Source organism: Budorcas taxicolor, chromosome 6 (genome assembly GCF_023091745.1).
Source record: "Budorcas taxicolor isolate Tak-1 chromosome 6, Takin1.1, whole genome shotgun sequence".
Classification (NCBI taxonomy): Eukaryota; Metazoa; Chordata; class Mammalia; order Artiodactyla; family Bovidae; genus Budorcas; species Budorcas taxicolor.
In genome coordinates this window covers 65184992-65206005 of record NC_068915.1, presented here as the reverse complement: position 1 = coordinate 65206005, position 21014 = coordinate 65184992, and the positions used below count along the sequence as shown (strand labels likewise).

The 21014-nt window shown below is 34.4% G+C and overlaps 1 protein-coding gene across 1 annotated transcript in view; it reads left to right on the top strand.

Moving 5' to 3' along the window:
* Positions 1-1878, top strand: part of GABRA2 (gamma-aminobutyric acid type A receptor subunit alpha2) — a 157124-nt gene extending 155246 nt beyond the window's left edge. The window contains exon 10 of the mRNA XM_052642023.1: positions 1582-1878. Within this exon, the coding sequence (XP_052497983.1) occupies positions 1582-1878 (297 nt within the window). The remainder of the gene's footprint in view (positions 1-1581) is intronic.
* Positions 1879-21014: the final 19136 nt, after the last annotated feature.

The window sequence follows — 21014 nt, the reverse complement described above, 5'->3', positions numbered from 1 at the left end:
CAAAGTGATAGATAAGAAGTGATTCATTAGAATAAGATGTTCATGAGACTTAAAAGTGGGCATGTGAGAGGGTACCATACCCCAAGGACTTAGTGGGCTACAGTTTTATAATCAAAGGAAGAGAGGGGAGGGGGTGAAGTTCACCTTATTCCTCATTTTTTGAACAGACATGTTATTTCCATAATTAGTTCCTCCTCCATGTCAGGAAGGGGAGTTTTCTTGTCCCTACGTGGTCAAGCCTGGATTGTCATGGCACAGTGGAAATGAATAAAAAGCTGGCAACACGTGCTAAAAATGATAAATCACCTCAGGTTTTAGTATAATGTTACCCTTTCCTTATATTTTTGTTTTTAGTGTATTCAGAGGAGTGTGTCCTGGGAATCATGAATTTATTAAGCTCACTGGGCAGGATGTGGGTCTCATGCCACAATTGTTTAATTGTTTGGGGAAATGTCTCTTCCTTCTGTTGCTTGGTTTTGCTAAGCAAGCCTGGTTGGTTTTGTGGTTAAGCCAACCTGCTTTCTAGAGTGATCATTAACTTGCAGGGATCTCACACTTTTTTCTTTACTCATAATTCCTTAGTGGGATTAACTATTTAATTACTTGTTTTATCCCTGTCTTACTAGTAAATGGTAAATCCCTATTACTTACTTTATACTCTGTCACTAACAGAGGTAGCTTAGCTAAAGGCACCAAGCAAAAAAATCCTCTGAATACAAGTGATTTCTATGAGACTGATGTATAATGAATAAAAAAAATACACCATGGTAGGAAGTGTTGATTTCATTCTAAGTTCCACGAGATGGTCTCTTAAATGAGACTTAAGCTCAGAAATGACACCATCCAATTTAAGTAAAAAAATCCCCATGCGGGCTGTAGTTTGACTAATTATCTCCCAACTGGAAAAACACAAAGGAATGCTATTTGGTTCTGGCAGGAGAAAACTGTGGCCCAGACCAGAGTGGGTGAGAACTGGACAGGGAAATTTAAGGAGAAACAGGATGTAGGTGAGCTAGGCAGAAATCCAAACGTTTGTGTTTCATCTTCCTTTAATGTCTTTAGTATTTATTACCCTACCATCTGTATATGGATACAATTTTCTACCGTTGAATAAAAGCATTCCAATATGATTTTGATATGAAGGGAAGATATCCTATTATGAAATTAAAGAAATTAAATTTTCAGTGCAAAATTTGCGAGCATTCACTGCAGATGATCATTCCTCTTGTTAAATTATTTCTATATTTCATTTATTCATTCACTCATTCATTCAACAAATATTTCAGTAACATATAAGAGTCAAAAATGTTGTATCATTTTGTTAAAGTTGTATTTTTAAGTATTCTATGTAAACAACAAGAAATTGTTCTCCAGGAAAATGGTACCGTTGATTTACTCAGGGGATTTCCCCACCCTTGTGGTTTTAGGACTTAATTAACTTCATTTATTTCCCTAAATTCCTTCTTTCTAATGTATAATGATGCTTATCACAATACTTTTCTTCAGGATTTGAAACTGGAGTTTGGAAAATACTAAGAAGTCTTAATCCACATTCTGTTAATTCTTGTGTTTTTTCACTAGAAAAAAGAAAAAGCCTCTGTGATGATACAGAACAACGCTTATGCAGTGGCTGTTGCCAATTATGCCCCGAATCTTTCAAAAGACCCAGTTCTCTCCACCATCTCCAAGAGCGCAACCACGCCAGAACCCAACAAGAAACCGGAAAACAAGCCAGCCGAAGCCAAGAAGACCTTCAATAGCGTTAGCAAAATTGACAGAATGTCTAGAATAGTTTTCCCAGTTTTGTTTGGTACATTTAATTTAGTTTACTGGGCCACATATTTAAACAGAGAACCTGTATTAGGGGTCAGTCCTTGATTCTAGGCACAGGTTGTCTTTGAGATGTATAGCAACATTAAACTTGTTTTGTTTTGCCATGTACAGTCTGACTAATAACTGCTAATTTGTGAACCAACATGTACAGTATGTATATAGCATCATAGCTTATAGACCTCTAATGGAGACACGCATTTGCTAACTCATGGCAGAAGGCACCCCATGCCCAATGAGCCATTGCCTTTTTAAAAGATTTACCCTCAAAATTGGTCTAAAGTAGATTTCTGGTGATCTGATTTATTTTCTCTTATTCTAACAGCAATGAAAATGGAGATCCTATACCACCCTTTATGGACCCTTTTGATTTAGGTCTTACGTAGGAGTATTTTCTACTGTTACCTAACTATAAAGTAAAATAACATTGTCTTTCCAAGATGAATTCCTCTAAATAACAGAACCTCCTATCTGCAATGTCAGTTCCCTTCTCGAGTGCTCAGAAGCCCCGCTAATATAATTGGAAGCTTAGCACACATCTGAAGAAAAACTAGAGATTTGAAATTAGCTTTTAATTACTCTGTTTAGTATCTATAGCCGTGTACATACTACGGCATGACAAATTCAAATAATTATGAATCACCCTGACAAGATGTTCGGTATGCCTAGGATTTAATAACTATTGAAATGCCGTGGTCATCACATTTTTCACATCAGAGTTTATTTGAAAGTAATAATTGAAACCCTCCAGATTATTTTAATCATTGGAAACTACCTTAAATTAGAAAAAAAAAAAAAGATGATAAATAGGTCTTAGTATTTCCAGGTATGTGTTGTGTTGAAATTGATCAGCTAAATTTTCTTGGTGCTGGAAGAAACTGGAAAAGACATCCAGTTTGGCTGCTGTGGAGCAACATTCATATTGGATTAGAAAATTGTGCCAAAAACTCCCATCAGTGAGAATTCATAGGTGTCACAGAGTATATACGAGCACTTATACGATTCTCTCCTTTCCTGTTTACTGCAAATTCTGCCTTAAGGCTTCTTTTCACCAGGACTCAGAAGCCAACTAATTACAAAGAACAGGGCAGTTAATTGGCACATTTTTCTGTCTTGAAAGCAGCTCTTTCAGATAAGAATTAATGTAAATTCTGCTTTTGTAAATTGCAACTTTAAATTTCTCTGACTCAAATTTGCAGCTTTGTATATGAGAAGAGGTTTTGGTAAGAGTTGAACATTTTTAAACTGAAACTTTAAAGCATCACCAACAGATTGTGGATTAGTTCACATGCACAAACAAAACACACACACCCACAATTAGCTCAATTAGGATATATACACAAATATTTAGCTAAATTAGAAACCACAGTTTTCAATTTTATATAATTACTAATTATTAATGAGCAAAATTCATTTTCCTTTTAGAATTTAAAATACTCTTTATGCCCCTGATATATGTTACAGAAATTATTAATTGTGTCTCATGTTATTAGACTCAACATTTTGGGCAAACTTAAAATCCTTTTGACTCACATATACATTAGCAGTTATTAGTTGACTTTTACTAATAGATACACCTTTATGATGGTGTTTTTGTAGAGACATAAGTAGTCAAATAGTGGCATTTCTTGCAGTTTTGTACAGTATTTCAGTATAGTGCATAAATAGGTATGTTCATAAAATCAATAAAAGGAGTTATGGAAACAAGCAAAATCACAGCAAAAACTGCTATTCCTTTGCCTCATTTATAATTTTTATTTTATTCATTTTTTTTTGTTTCAGTGTGATTCTGTTATGTGCTTTGCATGATTGTATTAATACCAAGGTCACAAATGCATCTTATTAACAGAATTTGCCATGAAGACAGCCTTGACATTAAAAATTCGCCCTCACAAAAGGTAATCCATAACCTTTAATAAAGTAAACTTGTTACATGAGCCAAAAATGTATTTGTTTAATTCCCTTCCAAAGCACTGTTTTGGTCATCTAAATAGTTTTTTAAAGTGTACTTTATTCATATACTGCAATGGAAGTTATCCTATTTTCTTACACATTTAAATATATCATAGCTCTTCCAGATGGTTTAGGGAAGGGTGCAGTAGTCAAAGACAGTACACAATGCTTGAAGGCAAGCAATAAAAATGCTTTGTATGGTATGTATTATTAAACATTTTAAAATATTGTTCTTATAAGTTCTGCATTTCCCCCTTAATGTGTGACTATACATTATAAATTTATAAATATGTACATATGTAAAAATATTTGTAAATAGCAGTTTCTGTAGGACAACAGGAAAAAACTCATCTATACCTTTGCAAAAGGCTGCTCCTACATTGATGGTACCTATTTTATTAAAATTTATGGTAGATTGACCAGAAAAGTTATCATTACTTTTATTTTTATTTTTAGTTTCAATTGTTAAAATCTTATTTGAGCCTGATAACATCCTGACAGTTGGATCCAGTCATGTGGATCAGGGTTTTCTATTATTTCTTTAACTTTCTTCTTTTTTTTTTAAACCTACTTCTTAGCGTTTTAAAGTTTAGATAAATTGCAGAAGCTTTAGTCTTGCTGGAGAGAGGGAGTATGCACCATGGTAAAGGATTTTAAATTATAGAGCAAGGGTCTTTACAATTATTCTCCCTTTGATGAATCCTTTTAAAAACACAAAATAAAAGTGATGTGGATTTATTAAAAATAAGATTAAAAAAATAAGATTCATAATTCAGAAAACATTTTAAATAAAGTAACAATGGTCTCTTTGGCCCATAATATCATGGTTATTTTATATAGTTGTATATTGACATAAAGAATTATGGTATGTATAAAATGTAGATAAATACATGTACATATAGAGAGATACAATCTCATTATTGTATAGTTACTGCTCTGATTAAGCTAATATTTGTTCAACAAATATTTTTTACCTCCTACTATTTTCCATTCCATGGGGATGATGTTAATACCACTCATATCATGTCCATAGAATTTAGTTGAAAATCAAAGTGCATCTCATTCTTGTAAAAGACTTTAAATTAAAGACCAAATATAATATATAAGTTAATTTATCACTGAGAATTGATTATGAGATCACGAGTGTGCTAAGATGGTGGCTGTTTTGCTATTTTCTTCTATTTATGTTTATATTTGTTTGGATAGAAAATGGAACTAATATAAAACCATTAAATAATTTTTTTAAACTTCAGTGATTTTTAAAGTGCCAGTCTTAATATTTAGCAATCTTTTCAGGGATCTATTTCGAATTTATCTCAGGTTTGGATAAGTGATCCCCTATTGCCACATTTCCAATTTTTTTAAAAAATTATTTCATTGTTTATTTTAAAAGAGCACAAAAGCTATCATTTCACTTATACTTTTTTGGCATATATACATATATATAAAGTTTTCATGCTATGGCTCTTTTCATATGGCTGGTTGAAGGAACTCAACTCTGCCATGATGTCATAGATCCTAAAAGGGCCCCAAAGCTATATGGAGTCTGTTGATATTGTACTTTGACATAGCCTGTCACCATTCTAATGTGAGGATAAGGGAAGTAGCTCAGGTCCACCTTCTGCAAAGTCATGTTTCTTCAGCATCTATCAAAAAAAATTTTTTTTCAAATGCTTCATACTTATTACACTCAGACAGTGCCTGTGAAATACCAAAATATTTATGACTCATTTGAAATTTGGGACCTTATTAATAGCTTTATTATATTGGTTTTCCTGTTATTAGTCTTCTGGCATTCCTATATCCATCTGCATATTTTTGAAGCAATTCTCAGATTTTTTTTTTTTTTTTTGCCTATAGAAAGAATCGGAATTTCAAATTATGAGTTGATTGATTGCTACCCTGTAATGCACTTATTTTCCTTTTAATTTAGGTCTCTGGCAACCTTGGGTTTACCTCTTCTTAATCCAAAGTATCCAGAAGCATAAAATTAAAACTGGGAAGGGGTGTGGTTATTTTTTAACACTTGCATACTTAGAGACCAGAGACACTGTATCAAAATCACTCATAACAGTATGGATAAGACAAATAATGATATTTTTCTCTATTGAATTCATGCTTTAAAAATGAAATTCAATATTTAATAAAACTCTTAATATCCATAATCTTGCATTTTCAATGTTTATATGAAAGATACTAATCTTTTTCATTAATATTTATACACTCATATTTTCATCAAATTCAAAAATGAATTTCAGACCTCAAAAAAAGGGAAAATAATTCAAAGAGAAAAACCCACTTGAAAAATGTTTATTGTTAGTTAAACCTAATGAGGCACTTTCCCTTTTTAAGTCCTAAGAAAAGTGAGAAATTATACATACATAAGTATATACAGAGATATTTAACAATCATGAGTCTATCAAGGTAAGCATCATGATTAAAATACTAAGATAGATTAAGTTCATGTGAAAGGCATTTTGGAAAGGTAATTAAAATCTATTTCTTATAAGTTTATATCACTTTCTCAAAAATTCTTGATTATCCAACATATTTAGATCACAGTTTTCAACCTTATTTAGGTCAAATATTCTATTTTGCCAGTTTATATAAAGAACTTTTTTTAATACTTATATACTCCACTTCAAATCATTTTCTCTATGATGAAGTTAATATATAAATTAAGATTGCCAGTAGGAAATGCCAAGGAATAGGCTTAGGTGTCAGTTTATAGTAATACTCTCAAAGAACCTTGAAAAAGGCCTTAGCTTTGATTAGAAATAGGGGTGTGTGTGGTGTGTGTATTTTCCAAGTATAAAAGAATATTTTGAGAAATGTAAACAAATTTATGAAATAGAAACAATTTCTTTTATAATGAATGTACTTCCAAATGTAGCTCTTTTTAAATTGGTAATTAATTTAGTCAATAGAATAGTTTTTTTTCAATAGATCCAACAAATTTATTCACTGGAATTTAGTCTTGAGCCCCACATAGTTAGAAATATCCTTTCTACAAAGGTGTAAACATTTTTCTGATGTATTTTTGGTTGGCTCTTTTGAGCCATTAAATTTAAAATAATATAACAATTTTGCTTGTAAGATAAGATAAAAAAATCTTTGAATTTCAAGTTTCTCAATGGGAGTTTGTTAAAGCCTCTATTACATTTAATATCCTGTTGATCATTTGCAAATAACAAGTCATCTATATATGTGATTGATTAGTTCTATATCTTTTTTGAATTGTAAAGCAACTAAGAATCCATTTTTGTGAAAGTAGCTATTCTCTAACCTTGGTTGCAGTTTAGTTTCTGGGAATATATTATATTTATCTTTGTTGGTCTATTAGGTATAATAATGTATAAAAAAAGATTGAAGTTGATTAAGCACACAAAATACTAAGCACTTCCCTCTTTATTTTTCTCGTTTCTTAAAAAAAAATGACAGTTACTTTAGGGGTTGGAGAGAATTTATTTGCTATATTATTGGTTCTATGACATTCAAAGTCCTTGAACTTCAACAAATTACTATTTATAGAAAGAAGTCTAATCTGACACCATATAAATGTTGGTGTTGGCACTGTGTTAAATTAGCTTAGTTGGTATAAAAAAATGGTTTTTATGCTTTGTTTATAAGACTTAGTTTACCACAACATGCTGCCAAAGTAGGCTTATATTATTGGATAAATAAGTGTAACTCTAACAAAATTGATTTGTGAAAACAAATGGTATCAGGAAAGCAAAACAAAGGTGTTAGACACAGAATTACTTTAGGGATGATAACTTAAAGATTTATCCCCAATTATTTACTTTTAAATACTCAACACAATAGTTGAAGCAGTTGGCTATGTTTTAAACCCAGCATAATATGTGAAGAAGTTTAACATATGATTGGAAAGACCTAAATGAAACTGAACTTTGAGTTACAATTTTCATGAATTAAACATTACCATCCATGGATAAGTGCTAGATTGTAGATCTTGGACACCTGCTCCACAATTGATTTCAAATTTATTGGTATCTAATTTTTTAAAGATTCTTTTGAGCAGATAAAAATTCAGGTTTTAGCGTGCTCCAAATAGGATCGTGACCTTTCATGAAATATTCCCATTAGAGGTCACATGCATGGAAACAAGAAAGCTTCATATTTGTTGCTAAAGTAAAAAACAAAATGGAAAGGAATGCTTTCCTCTTGCTACATATTAAAAATACAACTACATGCATAGAGAATACATGACAAGGTTCCAACACTAAACTCTGAGCATTCATTAATCTGAGATTTTAAGGTGACAATATGCTTGTATGGTAGGTTTTCTAGTTTGAAAAAAGTCATTCTAGAGCTAACAATATTTGTAAATTGTGACCTTGCTGTAACTGGGAAAAGTCACTATTTTTTGTATGTAAAATAATTTAACCTTTATTGAATGTGTCAGTAGGCTTGCTGTTTAAAAATTCCTAATTAATCACATGCAGATTAATGCTAAATGTTATCTTTTTTGTACTTATTAAAATTAATTTAAATATATTTGATCTGAAAATTGTGGTTTTTTTGTACTCTAATCATTCATTACATGTTTGCTTATAAGAATTGAATTTACTGTAAATGTGACTTTTTATATTGGGATATAACACTAAAATTTTATAGTAGTGATTTTAAATGTTATCAGTTTCTTAACCTTCTTTTTTAAATAAAAAGGTTATAGGGTGAGATAAAAAGTCCAAATCTTCTTTGAAATTTTAGGGGGGAGGATCATGAATAGTTAACATTGATTTGTTTAACACTTTAAGAAAGTGGTGCTATGGAAAACATGAAAGTTCACCCAGATAATTAGCTCCCTTCTATCATAAATGTGTCACATTTACATGAAACTTAAATAAAATAAATGATTTTCTTTTATTTAGATAGACTCAAGTTCATCATTCCATTTGTTAACCAGAAATCTTGCAGCCTGTTGAATCTATTCCCTTAATTTAATGCAATATTATGGAAATTATTTCTTCTTTAAATCATTGTTATTATTGTTAATATCACTGAAATTAAATGCTTTTAAATGTCAGAAAGTTAAAATAACAAGGCAGTTTTTATTATGGTAAGTTCTCATACAGTATTTCACAACCCTAGCCACACTTTAAAATTACCTGAGGACTTTTCAAAAGCACTGGTTCTACCCTAGTCAGAATCTTGAGAGAGGAGGGGTTATGAGAAATTTTCTAAACTCCCCAAATAATTCTACTCTATAGCCATGAATGAATACGTTTTCATTTTATAAACCTATCATGGACTTTTTCTAATCTGTTTCTTTATGGAGACTTCTTGCTTTTTCTGTAGCTTTTAGTTTAGTCTATATTAATAAAGGAAAACAAACATAAAATTAATGAATGTTACAAGTTAGGTTTTTATATAATATAATGAATTCAAATGAAGCTGTCAAACCTTGTGTAATAAAGTATTCATTCTTTTACTATTTAATCAATTAACTAGTCAATTCAGTTCAGTCACTCAGTTGTGTCCAACTCTGCAATCCCGTGAACTGAAGCATGCCAGGTTTCCCTGTCCATCACCAACTCCCGGAGTTTGCTCAAATTCATGTCCATCTAGTTGATGATGCCATCCAGCCATCTCATCCTCTGTTATCCCCTTCTCCTCCTGCCTTCAATCTTTCTCAGCATCGTGGATTTTCCAGTGAGTCAGTTCTTCACATCAGGTGGCCAAAGTAATCAATTAATTAAAATTAGTCTTAATCTTAATTTGTACCCTGTAGACCTAGAATTAGTTATAAACAATGTGAGTATATATGTTAAAAAGATACATTCTAATTGTCATTTTCAGCATATAATTTTAACTAAATGTTTTAAAAATTATTTATCCTAACATTTTTAAAATGTTTTTCCTGAAAAGAAGTATATTCAACTTAAATAATGAGGTGAATATTTAACCTTCAAATTCACATCTCATTTAAATTATAGCCAGTATAAAATCCCATTCGTCAATACCACTAAGTAGTTTCCCCAATATAAATTTCTTGTCCAAGCTTTGTCAAATTCATGTAGATTAAAACATGCTATGGATGGAAGCATTTATGTCATCTTTGCCCTCAACAATTCAGAAAGTGAAAACAGAGGTTACAAAGGGTTTTCTTAGAAGTTTTGCCTCACCTTTCAACTGTAAAATCAAGGAAACTGCTGACAAAGCAGTAAGATTCAAAAATTGATAGCCCTTGAAGACTGTTGCACTCAGATGGAAAATGTTTTATATTCTTTGGCCAGTATTAACTCTTGGAAGTTCTCAGTTACAGATAGGAAACTAGAAAAATTGAAAACCTGATGAAAGCAGTAAAAATAGCACTTGAGAAAATGTTAATTCTATCCAGTGTTCTGGCTTGAGAAACCAGCGAAATGGATATTTTTTAAATTCTAAGCTTGATTAAAATTTGGAACTTAATTGCTTAGGGTTATTTACTTGGAAAATTCATTTCTGTGAAATACCTTATTCCATAAATGATTGAAATGTTACAACATTTCTTCCATGAGTCAATAAAAATCAATATAGAGAATTTCTAAATCAGGTCTTAAGATGTAGTATAATGAAAAAATGTAAACTGATAATTGAAGCATATCAATTTTGAATTGCTCATGCACTTACTGTTCAAAATCTAGTTTTACTTTCTAATTAAAATATACATGGAATGCCAGATAAATAGAACAATGAAAGAGTTTATCAATATTGAAAAGTCATATGCCTGTCCCCTAAACCAACTTACAGAAGGATTTCACGATGACCCTGTATAGGGTCACCCTAAGGCTTATCAAGACCATTCCCAAGAAAAAGAAATGCAAAAAAGCAAAATGGCTATCTGGGGCAGCCTTACAAATAGTTGTGAAAAGAAGAGAAGCGAAAAGCAAAGGAGGAAAGGAAAAATATAAGCAGAGTTCCAAAGAATAGCAAGAAGAGATAAGAAAGCCTTCCTCAGCAATCAGTGCAAAGAAATAGAGGAAAACAACAGAATGGGAAAGACTAGAGATCTCTTCAAGAAAATTAGAGATACCGAGGGAACATTTCATGCAAACATGGGCTTGATAAAGGACAGAAATAGTATGGACCTAACAGAAGCAGAAGATGTTAAGAAGAGGTGGCAAGAATACACAGAAGAACTGTACAAAAAAGATCTTCACAACCAAGATAATCACGATGGTGTGATCACTCATCTAGAGCCAGACATCCTGGAATGTGAGGTCAAGTAGGCCTTAGAAAGCATCACTACGAACAAAGCTAGTGGAGGTGATGGAATTCCAGTTGAGCTGTTTCAAATCCTGAAAGATGATGCTGTCCAAAGTGCTGCACTCAATGCGCCAGCAAATTTGGAAAACTCAGCATTAGCCACAGGACTAGAAAACGTCAGTTTTCATTCCAATCCCAAAGAAAGGCAATGCCAAAAAATGCTCAAACTACTGCACAATTGCACTCATCTCACGCGCTAGTAAAGTAATGCTCAAAATTCTCCAAGCCAGGCTTCAGCAATACATGAACCATGAACTTCCAGATGTTCAAGCTGGTTTTAGAAAAGGCAGAGGAGCCAGAGATCAAATTGCCAACATCCACTGGATCATGGAAAAAGCAAGGGAGTTCCAGAAAAACATCTATTTCTGCTTTATTGACTATGCCAAAGCCTTTGACTGTGTGGATCACAATAAACTGTGGAAAATTCTGAAAGAGATGGGAATACCAGACCACCTGACCTGCCTCTTGAGAAACCTATATACAGGCCAGGAAGCAACAGTTAGAACTGGACATGGAACAACAGACTGGTTCCAAATAGGAAAAGGGGTATGTCAAGGCTGTATATTGTCACCCTGCTTATTTAACTTATGTGCAGAGTACATCTTGAGAAATACTGGGCTTGAAGAAGCACAAGCTGGAGTCAAGATTGCTGGGAGAAATATCAATAACCTCAGATATGCAGATGACACCACCCTTATGGTGGAAAGTGAAGAGGAACTAAAAAGCCTCTTGATGAAAGTGAAAGAGGAGAGTGACAAAGTTGGCTTAAAGCTCCACATTCAGAAAACGAAGATCATGGCATCCGGTCCCATCACTTGATGACAAATAGATCGGGAAACAGTGGAAACAGTGTCAGACTTTATTTTGGGGGTCTCCAAAATCACTGCAAATGGTGACTGCAGCCATGAAATTAAAAGACGCTTACTCCTAGGAAGGAAAGTTATGACCAACCTAGATAGCATACTGAAAAGCAGAGACACTACTATCCCAACAAAGGTTCGTCTAGTAAAGGCTATGGTTTTTCCAGTGGTCACATATGGATGTTAGAGTTGGTCTGTGAAGAAAGCTGAGCGCTGAAGAATTGATGCTTTTGAACTGTGGTGTTGGAGAAGGCTCTTGAGAGTCCCTTGGACTGCAAGGAGATCCAACCAGTCCATTCTGAAGGAGATCATTCCTGAGATTTCTTTGGAAGGAATGATGCTAAAGCTGAAACTCCAGTACTTTGGCCACCTCATGCGAAGAGTTGACTCATTGGAAAAGACTCTGATGCTGGGAGGAGAAGGGGATGACAGATGATGAGATGGCTGGATGGCATCACTGACTTGATGGATGTGAGTCTGAGTAAACTCCAGGAGTTGGTGATGGACAGGGAGGCCTGGCGTGCTGCAATTCATGGAGTTGCAAAAAGTCGGACATGACTGAGTGACTGAACTGAACTGAACAGTTTAAGTGTACAGTTGAGCAGTATTAAGTACATTTTTATATTGTTGTGCAGTCATCACACCACTATCTCCTGAACACCTTTCATCTTGCAAAACTGAAACTATAGCCAGTTAAACTGTAGTTCCTCATGACTCCTGCTCCCAGCCCCTCACAACCATTACTCTTATTTATTTATTTCCCTTTTCCCACTATGCTTGAGACTATGATACCGCTATTCTATTTCCATTACTGTAAATTCAGCTTTTAAAAACATTTTACTTTTTTTACATTTCAAATATAAGTCAAAATCTAACAGATTCAGAAACAGAGGAACTGAGGTTTCAAAGGATGTTCTATGGAGTTAAAAGTTTTACTTTCTCTGTTTCCTGTCTTGAATGATCCAGGACTGGAAAGATACTGATGATTAGCATCAAACAGAAATTATTCCGGCAAATAATATTACAGGACAATTACAAACAATCAACAGATTCAAACCTATAGGAACAAGGTCAGAACAAGAGGGTGAAGAGATGAACAGAACTGGAGTGGAATTGAAACATGTGTTGTAAATGAGGGAAATCAAGTTCCTGTTGACTACCAAGCATGGAACTAGAATATATTCCTATCTTCATTACCCATTATGCTCATAATGCATGCTTCATAACAGTAATATTAGGTGTAATGGTTGAGGGCTTCCTTGTTGGCTCAAATGGTAAAGAATCTGCTTGCAATGCAGGAGACCCAGGTTCAGTCCCTGAATCTGAAAGATCCCCTGGAGAAGGCAATGGCTACCCACTTTAGCATTCTTGCCTGGAGAATTCTATGAACAGACTAACACGTACACTTTCATAATAGATGAAATAAAGTTGAAATTGACTAAAGAGAAATAACAATCGAAATTTGATGACTTGGTCTTCCCTGTTTCCAAAAAATAAGATTTGCCATTTACCCTTAATATAAATTTTATAACTAAATGTGCATTCAGTATATTACTGCTTCTTTATTCAAAGAATTTCACATAATAAATTTTGATACTAGAATAGTGATCACATCCTACATATCTAATATAAGCTCATTTGATTAGCATATTTCAAAGTGTTACAGTACTAATTTCTGAAATAATGATTTTGTAATTTCACTTTCTACTCAAAAGAATGAAGTTCTATTTATACAGGATGTCATTATTAATGACTTGCTATTAAGCATATATTATTACAATTTCTATAATATTGAACTTTAGTATTTTGAATCTGATAGAGTTATAACTAATTTTGTAATAACAATAGAATTGAAATATGAGGTAACAATTTGTTATTTGATTGGAGCAAAGCATAGACAAAGTTTGATAATACTATAAAATTATGTCAGGCAAGATTAAGCTCCACATTATTTCATGCTTGCTTTTCTCAACTATCATGCTAATATGCATTGCACTGAAGGAGAGAAGTCCTGTTGCATACCCTATTCTTTATGTAGTGAACCTAGTACTATTTCCACACTGTTCCCACTGACCTGGACTTTGCATGAAAATACATATCACCTTTGTTGAACACTTGTGCCTGATTTCATGCCACTGTGCTCATCACTGGGCTCTTATGTTGCTCATGATTACTCAATATGTGTTTTCCCCATTAGTCTATATTCTTATCCATGAGGATTATGCCCATCATTTTCAAAACTTTCAATTGAAATTCAGTGAGATTCATTGAATTGAGGACTGTTACTTTTGATCAGTTCTGAAATTTTTTTTTTCGTTATACTCTCTTTAAACAACTATCTTTCTCCTCTATCCTCTTTCTCCTTTCTTTCTGGAGTGCCCATGGCATGCATGCTCAGTTGCTCAGTTGTTTTCAGTTCTTTCTGACCCCATGGACTGTAGCCCACCAGGCTCCTCTGTCCTAGGGATTCTCCAGGCAAGGATACTGGAGTGGGTTGCCATTTCTTTCTCTAGGGTATCTTCCTAATGGAAGGATAGAACCTGCATCTCCTGTGCCTCCTACACTGGCAGGAGGTTTCCTTACCACTGCACCAGTTAGGAAGACCCACAGTGCCCATTAGATATATATTATATCATCTTACTTTATCCTCCTTTTTCATTAAATGTCTTCTTATGGTTTCCATGCCTTTAACTCTCTGTCCTGCATTCTGGATAATTTCTTTGGGGCTAAGGCTAAGTAACATGCCTAAAACCACATTTATAATATTCTGAATTTTAAATTCCATAGTCTTTCCATTAAATTACACAGCAATTCTGCAATTATCTTGCCTTGAAAAGAATTCATATGAGCATAAATTATTTAGATATTTAGTAAAACTTCACAAATATCACATGTTAATCCCCTGAAAGGTCCAGGATGAAACGCCATGCTCTGGGGCAGAGCAGTAGGGAAGGAAACCCGGGAATCTGAATCAAGTGAATGCCTTCAGATGCTGCCCTGAGATTTTGTTTGATTAATTTTCTGCATATAGCCTCAGTCATATACAAGAGTAAGGCCTAGTCCGTGTCACCATTTTAAAACAATGTTCTTGTAACAGCTTTTCCTGTTGCAGACTTCAGTTCTCTGTATACACAATGTCTTCAATACATGTTAACAGACTACCTGACTGGAAGAGTCTCTAAAAAGAAAAGCTAGCATTTGACTTCAGCCAGATTTTACTTGAAAGCTCAGAGGGGAATGGCTTCATCTTGACGACGTGGCAACAACATTCAATCTGCCATCATTGTCTGTGATAGTTGTGCCTTCTTTTATTCAACTGAATAATAGGACAGAATCACAGAAAACATCTTAAGATTGCATACATCAAAATGTAGCTGTGGCCATCACATTCATATTTGCTATTAAAAATTATTTGTAATTAACTACTCATGGAAAAACTGAAAATATCTTTATAAGCGTTGTGCCTGTTTCTGAAATAAGAAAGTGTTAAAAAAAATTCAGTGCCTGAGTAGGATGATAACTCAAAGCAATCAAATGTAATGGATTTATTTTGATTTTAGTTTTGAAGGAATTAGAATTACTGAAGATTATTTTAGAAGAAAATATACAGGAACATGAAAGGTATTTACCTTCTATGAGCCGTGCTTATAAGACATTAAAGGTGTCTACATAAAATCTATAAACCATTATGTAATCAGATTTCAGTTGTAGAAAATAGCCCACTATACCCATTTTAAGCAGGTAATAGTTTATTATAGAGTTTTAGAAAGATGCTACAGATTTGTTCAGAAGGTTAATAAAATAGAATATGAGATAAACTTACAGGAAAATTTTCAATATCTTCACTCTAGTATGAGGCCAGCTAAGCTGCTGTCTCTTCTATGATTAAGAAATGACTGGTCTAACATGTGAAACACCACAATCACATCAAGAATATCTCAGTCAGGAAGCTAATATGATGTTCTTTGGTCCAGAACCGCATTGTGCCATATGCAGTGTTTAATGGAAAATTGATGTTGTGTCCTGCTTCCTTTTTAATATCTATAAGATTAGTGACTGGGATGTTTGCTAACTACCACAGTAAAATCACCTGCCATTAGCACTCTGCTTGCTAACAGAAACAGCTGAAACAACAGAAGCACATTCTTCAGACTGCATCAGTCTTCCAAATCTCACAGAATTGCATCTGATTTGTCAAACTTAAATCAGCCAGAACTTGAGTTATATAATGTTTATCTTTCAAACTTGAAAATATAGTAAGTCTTCGACTGTCAGGTTACCCATTTGACTATTCAAATTCCAAAAATATTCTTCTTTCCATATTTAACTCTACCACAAAAAAAAAAAAGAAAGAAAAAGAAACCATACAATAGAAATAACAAGCTAACATCAAACATAAGGGATTTACCTAGTGTTCAGAGGTAAAGAATCTGCCTGCCAAGCAGGAGACACAGGTTCAGTCCCTGGGTTGGGAAGGTTCCCCAAAGAAGGAAATGGCAACCCATTCTAGTATTCTTGCCTGGGGAATCCCATAGACAGAGGAGCCAGATGGTTGAAAAGGGGCACAACTCAGCGACCAAACAATAAATATCACTGAACAGAAAAAAATATTTTCAGCACATTTCTAAAAGGAAAAAAAAAAAAAAATCCAGCAGTGATATAAACTTTCTTTGGAAGGTGTTCAGTGTTAATACTCATTTTTTTGTTTGCTGTTTAGTCATTCAGTCATATCTGACTCCTTTGCAACTCCATGGACTATAGCCCACCAGGCTCCTTTGTCCATGGGATTTTCCAGGCAAGAATACTGGAGTGGGTTGCCATTTCCTTCTCCAGGGAATCTTCCCAGCCCAGGGATTGAACCCATGTCTCCACCTGATAGGTGGATTCTTTACCACTGAGCCACCTGGGAAGCCCCAGAGATGGCTTATTGTTGTTTAGTTGCTAAGTTGTGTCTGACTATTTGTGACCCTGTGATGTAACCGCAAGGCTCATCTGTCCATTGGATTTCCCAGCAAGAATGCTGGAGTGAGTTGCCATTTTCTTCTCCACAATATTCATTAATACAGTCAAAATTCTATATTGACATTCTATAATGGCATAAAGCCTATGCCTACAACCATAGGCTATGTGAAATATGATCCAAAGGAAGAGAAAAAAGCAAGAAAGTATATCTATATGTAACAGATCAAGAAAGAAATTATGAGTATTTCTGTTCATTGTTTTCTAACTGATGATGAAGCTATGGTTCATATTTATAACTTTTCTGTTCCTCTAAACATTTTATGTTTCTTCTGTTCTCAGCCACACTGGAAGCATTGTTAACCTGTGCCCCTCAGTTTATATAGGTCCCAGTTAGACTGTCCTGACAACTGCAAATCACACTTTCCACATGGACCAAATGTGTTCCAGGACTATAATTCTTGTAGGGAAACCAGACACTAACTTCCTTTCCTCCTTAAAACATGGTGAATTGTACTTTACAGACCTTCAAGTATTTTAGGAAACACTGACAGTAGATCATTTAGCCCTCAGATTATAGAGCTCTTTCCAAAATGAGGTTATCCTTGATTATTCAACGGGTTTCCTGAGAGAGAACCAGCTCGTTATTTATAGATAACCTGAGGATAGTTTATTCCTATAATGGGAGGCATACAATTAGAAAAGGTAGTAGGAAGTTTGTTTCCTGACTTTCCCTGAAATGATCAATGACATTTTCTTGACCCAAAAGGACATTCAGGTAATCCTCAATTTTACTGCCCCCTTGAGGGTTAAGCCAGAGTCTGTGCAATTGTTAACACACTCTGTTCTACATAGATTAATGGCTCAAGACAAGGGGAGAGGTTAATGCAAACATTTACAGAGAAAAAAATCCCTTGCTTTCTTGGTGGTTTAGGGGATTTGTTCAGTGATTGTGTTTGAGAACCTGGGAGACCACGGTTACGGTCAGGAGTGCAAGTTTGTTTCATCCTCTGTCTTGAAAGAGGAGTTGGTGATGGCCCTTCTTAAATGTTGTGTGAGACAAACTGAACAGATATAATCCAAGCCTTGATCAGTTAAATTTATCAACAAAGTGGCATATGCTCATGGAAAAATTCACCAGAAGCCAAGATGGTGTAGAAATAAAAGGCAGATCTTTTTGAAACAATTCTCCATGAGTCATTCACATTTCACTACATCTTGTCAGCAAAGGCACTGGCTGCCTTTGTCCTAGACTCTTTTCAAATACAATTGTATAACAAACAGCCTTGGAAGATAAAGATAGTAGCACAGTCAAGTTGTTTACAACCCAGTATGATAAAGATAATATGTTTCTCTGAGGCATAAGTCAGGCAGGTTTATTGCCCATTACAAAAGATTCAGCCTCTCTGAGCTTGAAGTTCCTCTCTTATAATGTAACCCACTGTGCAGGTGTTTTTTGAATCTCTTTTTGTTGTTCTATAGAAATTGGGGGCTCAAGAAACACTTGCAAACATCAGGACATGCTGGCTGTTGCTTTTGCTTTCAGTAAAAAACTGTCTCTGACCCAGGAATCTTGTTTTTTGCTAGTTTTCAGAAAATTTGGCTGGCTAACTTGTTAGCTTGGATGTAGAATATAATTTTAGAGCTCACAATTATTGACAATTGACAACTACCAAAAAGTAATAGCAATGATAAATGATAATACTTACAATTAACAAAAAGCACTCCCTACCAGACATCTTTCTGGGTACTTTATACATATATATATATATATATATATATATATCTTCATACAAAATTTTAAGTTAGTACTATCATAGAGATAAGGAGATTGTGATGCATATAAATGAACTAACTTACTACAAACCACACAGCCAGTTTATGGTAGAACCTGAATTCAAACATAAGCTATATAGCTCTAAAATTTATTACTTCAAATAATCTTGTATACTACCTCTCATAATTCAAGTAACCCGTTAACACTGCATGACATAGACTACCCATAGCTATCTCATGTTAGTAGGAACACTGCCAGCTTAAAATTAAACCAGGTTACTTAATCAACTATAATTTTTCATTCCCTCAAGAACCTGCTACTTTTAAACCATCTTGCCATCAAGTTGTTTTATCAGTCACTATTAAGATGCAGACCAAAGAAAACAAAAATGGATTTCTTATCATATATGAATTGCATAGAGACTCAATGGAAGACTGTAGAAAGAAGCTCCAGGTTAGTAAATTCTCTCAGAGCTATGCTGCAGTGAAGTGAAAGTTGGTTAGTCGAGTCCTACTCTTTCAGACCCCATGGACTACATGGTCCATGGAATTCTCCAGGCCAAGGTACTGGAGTGGGTAGCCTTTCCCTTCTCCAGGAGATCTTCCCAACCCAGGGATCAAACCCAGGTCTCCCACACTGCAGGCAGATTCTTTACCAGCTGAGCCACAAGCGAAGCCCAAGGAGCTGTCACTTCATCTATAAGCAGAGAGCGACAGGTGCCAGAACTAATACCACTGCCACAATCAACTATCATAACCAAGTAACTGCCATTATCATTAATTATCACTATTATTATCATTATCAGGAAAATATCTGTGACACGCTTTCCAGACCTATGAAGATGGAAGAGCGGGACTACTGCTAATATCACTGTAAAAAAATCCCAAATCTTCTGGAATGTGCGTCACTGGAATAAACAGCAGAGCAGGAAATGCCTTTCATTCTTTTGGTTTTCACATTTCAAGTTTATCTGCTTGTGGCCTAATCTAAATCAAATCTAGAACTCTAGCTGTTGAGAGTCTGAAAATGACGATCAGAGGATAACGGAGTAGATGTTGAGAACCAATTCCATCAAATTTGATAAAGCATTAAATTCTACTGTCATATAAATAAAGGCTGCTCCAAATAAAACACAGCATTTAAAAAATCACAAACTTTTTTAATGCAAACAGGTCTTTTTCTTTTCTTTTTTTTTTTGAAAATTAAAAGCTGATAAGCATCAGAAAAAAAGGTTTTCACTTATATGTCTACTCATTTCCTGTTACCTTCCTGCTATCCTAATGTAGGTAGGTGAATTTGGTGCTGCCTTTTAAGCTCTTTAGTGTAAATTGGTATGGAAAAGAAAGTGATTTGAGATGATGGGTGCCAGTTCTTTACGGCAGGGACAAGAACTTTTATCTGCCACATTGTGGAAAGATAAAGAAAGGAAAGATGATAACAGGAAGTGGAATTTATTTTGTGAGAAGAAAAAGTAATGTACTAGATATTAAAATTGGAGAAGGACATGGCAACCCACTCCAGTGTTCTTGCCTGGAGAATCCCAGGGACAGAGGAGCCCGGTGGGCTGCCATCTATGGGCTCGCACAGAGTCAGACATGACTGAAGCGACTTAGCAGCAGCAGCAGATATTAAAATATGATAATGTTAGGAATCAACGGTATTTCAAATTGGTTTATTTCATTAGCAGTTGTGTAGATCTAGAATAAAGAGGGGATTGGATACTCTGGGCTAGGGTTTAAATATTTTGTATATATAGACCATGATTGAATTTCTTTAAAACTCTTAAAATAGTAGAAATATTTGGAGAACTGAGTTGCAAAATACTTTAGAAATGTACTCTGGGCAAGTATGGCAAAAAAGAAAAAAGACCCCAGAACGATAGCCTTCTTCAAGATCAAAAGACATCAGGAGTGAAATGCTCTACATACTAGACACATTTCCAGCACTGTTATGTGATGATTTTGTGGGTAGTGAAGAGAGAAATTAAGGGCATGGTACGATCTGTCCCTCAGAAGATGCTCTATGAAGTGCTCTTATGAGAATGAAAAGGGAGTGATGAATTCATGAGAAGGGAGTAGTTTGTGAACCAAAATATTGATGAATAAAGAACAAACTACTCTTGGGAAAAGAAACAAAGCCAAAGAAGATGTGATTTTTAAACCTCAAGTTCAGTTTCTTACTGATATATAGGAGAGAATGAATGTGAAGCAACACTTAAATTGTAATTATAGGGAAATCTATAACAATCATTCTTGCAAACACCTCTAAAAATGACAGTGGGAAAGATTTTTAAACAAATAATTTTCAGGTCCATTGAAAAGATAATGAAGTGTGTAGTTCTCTGTTGACTCACGCTGTCCAGA